At 34.0% G+C, this 9,523-nt stretch overlaps 1 protein-coding gene across 10 annotated transcripts in view; it reads right to left on the bottom strand.

Annotated features, from left to right (window-relative positions):
• Window positions 1-4,020: 4,020 nt before the first annotated feature.
• FSD1L (fibronectin type III and SPRY domain containing 1 like) overlaps window positions 4,021-9,523 on the bottom strand; it is an 84,486-nt gene continuing 78,983 nt past the window's right edge. For all 10 annotated transcript variants that reach the window (XM_032240253.1, XM_032240254.1, XM_032240258.1 and 7 more), the window contains one exon: window positions 4,021-9,434. In XM_032240253.1, coding sequence (XP_032096144.1) covers window positions 9,309-9,434 — 126 coding nt within the window. In that variant the 3' untranslated portion in view covers window positions 4,021-9,308. The remainder of the gene's footprint in view (window positions 9,435-9,523) is intronic.

Genomic DNA, 9,523 nt, shown 5'->3' with positions numbered 1-9,523 from the left:
TTTTCAAGTGTATAACAAATCTAGTTCTGAATAAATCTTTTTAAAAGGTAGTTTCAGTACAGGGTTACAATGGCCAATCTTCTGACTTGAACTAAGTTCATTTTAAGTATGGACCAACTGATTGGAGTATCTCACTTTTTCTTACAAAACCACAGACATAATGCATCATCCATCATTTCTTGTTTCTGTTTATGTAAAATGGATGAGGAATTTAAAGATACAAGTGAAGGAAGATGTATATGGAGTCCTGGAATTTTTAAACAAAAATCTTCCCCATCACTCAATTACTTTGGCCACAACTTGTCAGCAATTTTTTAAACACTTCATCTATAATGGTTCCCCCACTTTCCTCATAAGTAACTTTTCATACTCGTTTCATATTTATATATTTACATTATATAATTGATTTACATACTTACATAATTACAACCGTGACTGCCACCTGCATAAGCAGGTTTGGGAACAAACATAACTGAAGGTAAATATACAACTCAACTAGTGGCAGTGCTACTTCTCAAGCATACTGAGGTCAAATGTTAGCCCTCAGCTCATGGCAGACGTCAGTCAGTATGCTTTAATCTAGTTAGCAAATTCAGTTGAAAGAGGGGGTGTGATGCATCAAACAGCTTCCCTTATAAGTAAATATTCATGTTCTATAAACCACTCAGCTCTGCACACATCCAAGCACCCTGGCCCACTCCTAACATGTGTAGGGTCTAGGGCAAGAAGACAAATGGAAGCCAACCCTGACATATTTTCAGTGTCTAAACAGCTGAGTGTTAACCAACAAATAAAATGTTATACTCTTATACTTCAACAGGTATTTATTCTCAGGGAACAGAAATCTAGATTCAAATATGCAATTCTTTAAATGTATTCCAGAAAGTGACAGTAGGTTGGCCTGCCCTTCCCTGAGCCCCTGGATCTCTTTTTACTTCTAGCTTCAGCCTGCCACAAGGGGCCTGTCATGCATGCATGTGGACAACTCAGTCTGCACAAAAAGCTTCATCTGCGCTTCCCACAAACTGCCAGCCATAGGGGTATAGGCATCTGTAGTAGTCTTTTTGTCAGGATGGACTTGGACAAGAGACCTGCACGCATGCTGGAGGCAAGCTTCAGGCTGACTGGGCAAGAAATTCTGGGGTTCTAGCTATCTGGTATCAGTATAGAAGTCAGCGAAGGAACATGCATTCCAAGTAGATGTAATCTCTTGGCTCAATTTTTCATCCCATGAAGAAAGGCACAGCAAGAGTATGGGGATCAGATTAGTTAGCCTCCCTTAGGTAGGTAACAAGGGAAGGGTTCCAGAGAACCCTTGGCCCATGGGTCAGTGCCCCATCCCCACATAACATAAAAAGCAGCCTGGGAAAAAACTCAAGCTGCAAGCACCAACTAGGGAACTAGCACAGGGTGTTGTGCCTGGAGACATGCCCATGGCTGCACAGATAGAAAAACCTACAGCCCATTTGGATAAAAACTTGCACAACCCTCCAGCTCACTCAGATAAGGGAACAAGGCCTGGCATAGAAATGACTTTGTCCTTTGTATAGTCCGCAGGTTCCCAGAGTTTCTTTTCCTTTTGTAGGCATGGGCACAGTTGGATCCAGTAGGTTCCAGTGGGTACTCTACTTTCCTTTATTAGGACTCTAAGTCTGGATTCTATGCATCATCACCTCAACCCCTGATTGGTCCCGGGCCAACCTTTCACTTCAGCTTCTGATAGGTCCTGGGCCAGGCTACGTCGCATCTATGAATCATCATTTCATCTCCTGACTGGTCCCAGGCCAAGCTGAGTCACACGTTCATCAAGACAGCCCACAGACTAAGTATATTCTTTAGTCTGCGGGCTGTCCCCTTCCGTCCATAAAAACCCTGGACTCCAGCCTCATGGTGGGTACTCCTGTTCAGGACCCCTTCTCTGCTGGCAGAGAGCTTTTGTTTTTCACTTACTAAACTTTTGTTCTAACCTCACCTTTATGTCCACACTCCATAATCATCTTGGAGGTAGGACAAGAACTCAGGGTGTTAACTCAGACAATGAAAGACTGTTTCAATAACTTAGTATAGAAGTGGGTAAAGGAATATGCATTCCAAGTAGGTATAATCTCTTGGCTTAGTTTTTCACCCCATGAAGAGAGGCACAGCAAGTGTGTGGGGATCAGGTCAGGGTCCCCTCTTACCCAAGTATAAATGCATGCACACACTCATGGTATCATGCTCTATACATTGCTCGATGACTTTCTCTGTTTAATCATATCACAGTTAAATACACTTCCATTAACAGCATGTCCTTTAACAGCTGTGTAAGAGCACATGGAAATACCACAGTCTAACCATCTGCTGTTGTGCTGACCTTGTGCAAAAACAAACAAAAAATACAAGTACCATGCACTGTAAGTGTAAAATGGGGTTTAATAAGGAAAAGTTTGGGCAGAAAAGCAGAGTGCACATAATAGCCTGAGCTCTTATGCCACAGAAATCCCAGCCAGGCACAATTGGCTGGTATACCAAGGAAAAGGCTCTAGTTAAGTAAGTCAACTGTCATAATGGTCTACTAGTTAAGTAAGCCAACTGTCATAATGGTCTATATAACATTTATTGGGGGAGGGGAATGTGCAGAATATATAATATCTAGACCACTACTTAATAATTTGTTGCTACAGCAAGTTAGAAAAAGGAAGCCTTCAAAATTCTGTTATCACATTCTTTTGTTGAGGCAACTTAGGCCTTTTTAACCAGTTCTTTGCCTTGCTACCAAAAAAGGAAAAGGAATTTACCTCCAAGTCCATCCAAATGTGTATGTCTTCAATTAATAATTAGGTTGCTACTATTTGCTATGGTAATGCTGCAATGAATATTGGCTTTTTTGTGAGTATATATGTAAAGAGAAATACTTAGAAATTAAGGAGTATGTGCATTTTAAAATCTTGGTATTGCTAAAATTGTTCTCCAGAAATGCAACCATTCACTTTCCATCTTCTATAGTGGTTTCTCAATCTTTGTTCATTCTTCTTCCTGTGACTCAAGACTATCCAGTCTCCTTTCATTCTTCTTATATAACTTCTTAGTTACAGGAGCTTCAGTCTCACTGATTTTTTTTTCTTCTAAACTGTTTTCAAGTTAGAAAAGGAATTTTAAAAAGGTTTAGTTTCTGATTCTCTTAGTTACCATTTACCAAAATGTAACCCAACATGTGGCAAGATCCAAAGAAACCAAATTCATAAGTTATATTATAGTTACTTATATAGCATGTTGCATTTTGCATCTGTAGGTACACTGTTCAAAACAGTAGCTATTAGCAATATGCAACTCATTATGTTTAAATTAATTAAAGTTAAGAATTCATTTGCTTAGTGCACTAACCATATTTAAAGTGCTCAGTAGCCACCTACGGCTAGTCACTATTGTATTGGACTGCACAAATAACTTTTCATAATTGCATAAAATTCTGTTGAACAGCAGTGCTCTAAAATCTTAAGCATTTTAGGCAAAGAAACTGTGACTTTTTTTATATCCTCATCCCCAACAGCATATTGTATTTATACTTAAAGTTAATAAAAGCAAGCAATGAAGCAAAAGAAAGCAGGAAAAATGTTTTTACATTTTTAATGAGATATTCCAGGTGCTTCTGTAAAATCTTAACTGGGACATTCTACACAGAACATAAAATCATTTCAAAATACAAGTTACTCCACTTTGAATATCCTATTTTTAAATTTAAAAAAACATTTAAAAAAGGCTTTGTCTTGTTTCTAAGGAAAATGAGGCAATGTGCTTATTAAAATACTATTGTGCAGCACTGAGTACATCATAAGTAGTTCATTAAAGGTCTTCATCGATAACATAAAGGCTAAACCTGAGGAATTAGAATTTTTATTATCACAACTGCATAGCAAAACCATGTCCAGATAATAGACATACTAAATCTGTAGATTCAGATAACCTGTAAACCATTTAATCCAATTTAAAGCAAAACTAATATGTCAGGAGAGATACCAAGAGATATCCAGGTTAACTAACAAGGTTTTGAAATGCTTCATCTTTTTTTATTAAATAACAATGCAACGAAGTTGTCAAATGTTCCGTGGTTACATTTTATATCATTTATCCAGTGACAACAAACTGCCCAGCCATCTGGTTGTTTGGAAAGAATTGTTTAGACCAAATTCACTCTTTGCATGTGGCACTGAGCAGCCCTAACTTCAAAGTGCAAATGCCTGCAAGGAAATGTAGCTTAATCCATTTGTTTATTTATGCCACTATTCTACACTGACACACCAATGCTGTGAGAAAGCTTTTATAGCTCTAGCGAAATAAGCTTGAGAAAATACAGAAAGTCCACAAATCATGCATAAACTAAATGAATATTAACGAGCATTTTAATTGGGGTTTATTTTTTAAGTCATGTTTGAAATCACTGGTGATACCACGTTAAGCACATGCTTTATCAAACTAAATGCAATCTAGAATTATCCAAACACTTAAATATCCATTATTATTCAAAAAGAACACTTTACATTTACATAGCACTTTACTGCTGCTGAAGCAATTTCACATACTCCATTTCATTTTATTCCTCACAACAGCCCTGTGAGGTAGGCTGTACAACTTATAATTATTTTATAAATAAGGCAATAGAGGCCCAAAGATGATAAACGATTTATGTAGAGGTCACAGATCTAGTATATGGTAGAGCTAAGGTGATTAATTTTAAATACTGCAATAAAGAAGCCAATATCCTTTTTATATCGCATCCAGGAATTTTTAAGACTTGTGGATTTTAATATAAATTATTTCAAAACTTTAGCTATTATCTGTCTTATAGTATGAATTAGTTATAAATTTGATTTTAAAGAGTCTCCCTTAATAGGTAAAATAGACTCAGTGCTTTGGTACCTTAGATATATAGGAAATGTTAAAAATCATGCATTCTCATGGCCCTTATGTTCTCCAAAAAGTTCCAATACTGACAAAAATGTGTTTTACCACTTACTATTTGAATTATTTTAACACTAGCAAAACTTAATAAGCTCCAGGCCAAAGCAAACACATTCACCTGCCTTCTGCCTTACATACTGTGAAATCCTCTACATGTCCATTCCCATGGACCAGCTTACACTGAATGGGTACCACTAAGAAAAGGTATCAGTTTAAACTCACTTAGCTTAAATGATTATGAATCAGAAGTCAGTATCCTATATTCACTCAGAAATAATATTCTTTTATTTAATAATTGAGTCATCTGCATAGAAAAGTGTACTGGCAAATTCTGGTATTTATTTATAAGTGAATACTAACTTTGATATGGCATGTCCAACAGTATCTTTTCAATGAAGACAACATACACCAAATGTAATCAATTTAAACTCCAACTAATTAAAAATGCTTAAACTGTTTAGGTTAATCAAATACTCCAGGTAACAAAGCTATTATATGTGACATATCAGGATCACAAATAACTGAAGAATGTGCATACTGTAAGATACACATAAAACTAAACTATACTGAATGTGAGGTAATCTTGCCATGATAATTCAGGAAACATTCATGATCTCTTATAATACTCCAATACCAACAGTATGAAATGTATATTTTGGTTAAAAATAACAACTTTATGATTATCTGTATACTGAGTAAATTTATGTTGACCATACACTTCACTAAAAGAATATATCTAAAGTAAACACAAAATCAAAGAAGAAACTTTTTCAGACTCATTACATGTGACTATATAAAAGTGAACCATTTATATGCAGTTAATTTGATTTTTTTTCTAGCAAACTGTAAGACATTTTAAACTTCTGACTTATTAGCAAAATATTTTTAAGATGCAGACTCTGTCACACTACTCAAAAAGCTGCAAAACTATATGCACAGTACATCAAACTTCATTCGTTTTGGTTAATGTGCATACAAAGTAATCATCACATCTTTACTGCCATATCACAAACTCTCAAATATTTGTTGTATGAATTAGCCAATGAATGGAGGCTGATCTTTTAAAAAGAAATCACATTTTAAAAAATAATTATTTTAAAATATAATTAATTTCTTAAGCCTGGAATCACATATTTTATAGTAAGAAGTCTACCTTTCCTCTTTAAATAAACACTCTTTGAAATAATCATTTTCCATATACTTTTCCAATTGTTTTCATAAGAAAAAATAAAATTACTTAAACAATTATAATTTTATGGACAAAGTATATAGAGAAAAATTAATCATTCTAGTCATGAAATAGCATATCTTAGCCTAATTAAAAGATTCCATTACATTTACTTTTATTATTTATACCATCAAGGATCAGTCACAAAAATTTCAAATTATACATGATATTATTCATGCTTTAATTTCATAAATAAGTAAATAACAGCAAACCAATATGTCTCTTTTCATAAAATTACTGTTTGTGGAACAGAGTAAATAGGCCAATTCTAGCTGTACAGCAGTAGTTCATGATTTGTCAAGATGATACAGATGCCATCAATGCAACCCATGTATAGACAGGCATGTACTTAATACTTACAATTAGTTTACCTTATACCTGGGACATTCAAATAATTGCTGTATATTAAATTTCTCTATGCCTTAGTTATTAATGCTTGGTATCTACATATTTACCAAAATTTAAAGATAAAATGTGACATGGTCAGCCATGAGAGTCAAAATGCATTGTCAAAAAACTTTTTTCTATAGTTAAGGCAGCTCCTTCATTTCTACATCCAGTTTAATAAAACTGGTTTGGAATTCAGTTGCTAAAAGAGAAATGCCACACTAAATCCATGTTTTTTATAGTCAACCTCTCAAGCATTTCTTTTATAGAAAGCAATCATGTTTGTCCTGTGGAAACAAAAACTAAATAAGCAACAAAAGATGTCTGAAAGGGTTTAATATTTTCTACAATGTATTAAACTGAGCATGAGCTCAATATTTTTAAATTCAAATGTCAATGAGAATATTATATACTATGGTTAATAGTTACCTTATTTTAAGATTATTTAAAGTCACTATGTTTGATTATTTTTTAGTTTGGAATGAGGATGACAAACTTTTTTCAGTTTAACTTAACAACAAATAAGCTAAAAACATCTTAAACCAAAAAACCTCACACATCTTGTTCTTTAATTTTAGAGACCTTTAAGAAGGACAGTAAGAAGAAATCCTCAGATTCTTATTTTGAAGTTAATAACTGCATAATTTAATATCAAGTAATACATGTGATGAGAATTTGGACTCTGGATTTACTGAACTTATACAATTACTACAAAGACTCTTAGAAATGAAACCTCTCCACTGGAGAGGTTTTCCAAATGAATATTAGAAAATTTTAAGCGAAGAGTTTCAAAGGATGACATGAGCACAAGAATCAAGTATACTCCTCCAGCCCGCTTCATATATGCTTTTCCCCATGCCCCTGCAGCAGAGGGCCCTCACTACTTTAACATAATGCTCTGTAGCTTAAACATCAGTTGACACTGCATGGGTCAGGGACCAAGAGTATGCTTAGAGGAAAAAGGCACTGAATTAATGAGAAGAAACAATTATATAAGACAGTAGTAAAAAATTTTATACAAGAGCATCTGGCCTTTTCTGTATCATATTTGCTAAAATTCACTTAAAGCAACTCAACTACTAAAAATTTCTGCTTTCAGGTTTGAGTCTATGAAGTGCATTATAAATTTCCATTTACTTAAGATACTGGAATAGCCCCTCTATAGGAAACAGAACATCTGAAAATTTCTTTCAAACTCTCTATGAGGAACAAAAACCAAAATTATATTTCCTTGGAGAATCAAAAGAATATCTATTGGCATACTTCATTCTCTGCCTTGCAGTCTTTAAAATTACCAACATGTCATTAGATAATAGTGCAGATATTAATGTCCTCTGGAAAAACAATACTCCAAATAAAACTCCTCATTTACATTTGTTTTATCAAGGGAACAAAACATCCTATCAGTAAGCAGTAAATTTTTAGAGATTCAGAATGAGCTATTATTAATACTATTACACAGGTCTTTATGTAGAAAGCAACTCAAATGTAGGCAGTAATGGTCAATCCCTGGAGGAAGGTTATCATAGCACAATATATTTAAAATGAGAATGAAAAAAAGACAAATGAAAAGTTTCAAAAATTAAGAAAAACAAATTCAGACCTCTTAAAAATGCACAAGGAATCATTAAATACTGTCATTTTAACTTTTAGTTTAGCTCAAAGGATGTGAGTTACAAATTACAGTTGACTTTTTAAGAATAGTTATGCTCTGCTTAATAACCATGGGTTTTACCCCAAGTTTGGGAAAGACATCTATGTTAATTTTTGGAATAAGTAACATTTCTTTAAAAAAAAAACGTAGCAAAGGACGGACAGAAAACTAACCTCTGAATGAATGGCTGCTTGAAAAACCTGTGTGCCAATTAAGTCAAAGATATGCAGATTTTTTTCAAAACAATTGCTTAAAGCATTCCATACGTTATTCAAAAAATATATACATTGAGTATTAGGTATCTCCATTTATAACCTATCCTTCTTAGATAAAAATTGAGTAGTATGTTTTTCAATCCTCTATGTAACTTTAATAAACTGTCATTCCTATTAGAGATGTTAAACATCAGCATAATTATTATCAGTTAGTGCCACATTCAAGTGGGAATGTTACCAAGCTACTAAAGGTAAGATTAAACTGTTGTGTCTAGAAACTTCTTATCACAATATTTTGGAAAAAAGAAAATGATATACAATCTAGTGAATAAACAAAAGAGGATAATTTTGTAAAACTTATTTTAAAAACAGGAAAAATAAACCATTTGAAAACCTTATCGTTCCCAACATATGATTTCAATTTTTAGAAAACCTTAGAGGACTATGTATTTTTAAAGCTTCTGTGTAAGAACTAAATAATAAGTAGTAATGGGATTTTTAAAATAGACAAAGTACAGAAGAAAGAAGGCAAGATACAAAAGCTTTTCTCCCCAGGACTTAGGGTTGCCATATGTAATTAAACATATTAGAACAGTCAAAGTAATCCAAGAAATAAAAAAATGACTTTTTATGATAATTAAACACTGCCTTTCCCTCCATTTACTCTTCAATCATCAGTTTCTTGCTTGGTATCTGCTTGCTTCTATGATACTGCACAGTAGGTTCCTGCAAATGCTTCATACTTGGTGTTTAATGATAACAAATTCCAGGCCTCAAAGCACAACACAGCAAACCTGATTTCACTACTCACAAATTCCTGTGATTAGTAACTGCACAGAAAAGGCCACGCAATCAAGAGGGAGGGTAAACGTATTCTGATTAGACATTATTGAGTAACAACATTGTTCAGGCTGCTAGCTGAACCAGTCATTCCATTTTCACTTTTCTGAAGTGTTCTCACAGCACTTGGAACCTGCATCCCAGTACTCAAAGAAAGTCCACCACACCATACCTAAGAAAAGACAAAAAACCTGTCAGATTTCAAATCAAATTAGAACTTCAGTGATTTTAAAATTTCCATTTGTGGCAAAATGCCACATA

Source organism: Sapajus apella, unplaced genomic scaffold (genome assembly GCF_009761245.1).
Source record: "Sapajus apella isolate SASKATOON/1434 unplaced genomic scaffold, GSC_monkey_1.0 scaffold46, whole genome shotgun sequence".
Lineage (NCBI taxonomy): Eukaryota > Metazoa > Chordata > Mammalia > Primates > Cebidae > Sapajus > Sapajus apella.
Note: the sequence above shows the minus strand (reverse complement) of the source record. Positions and strands in the feature narration are given on the sequence as shown.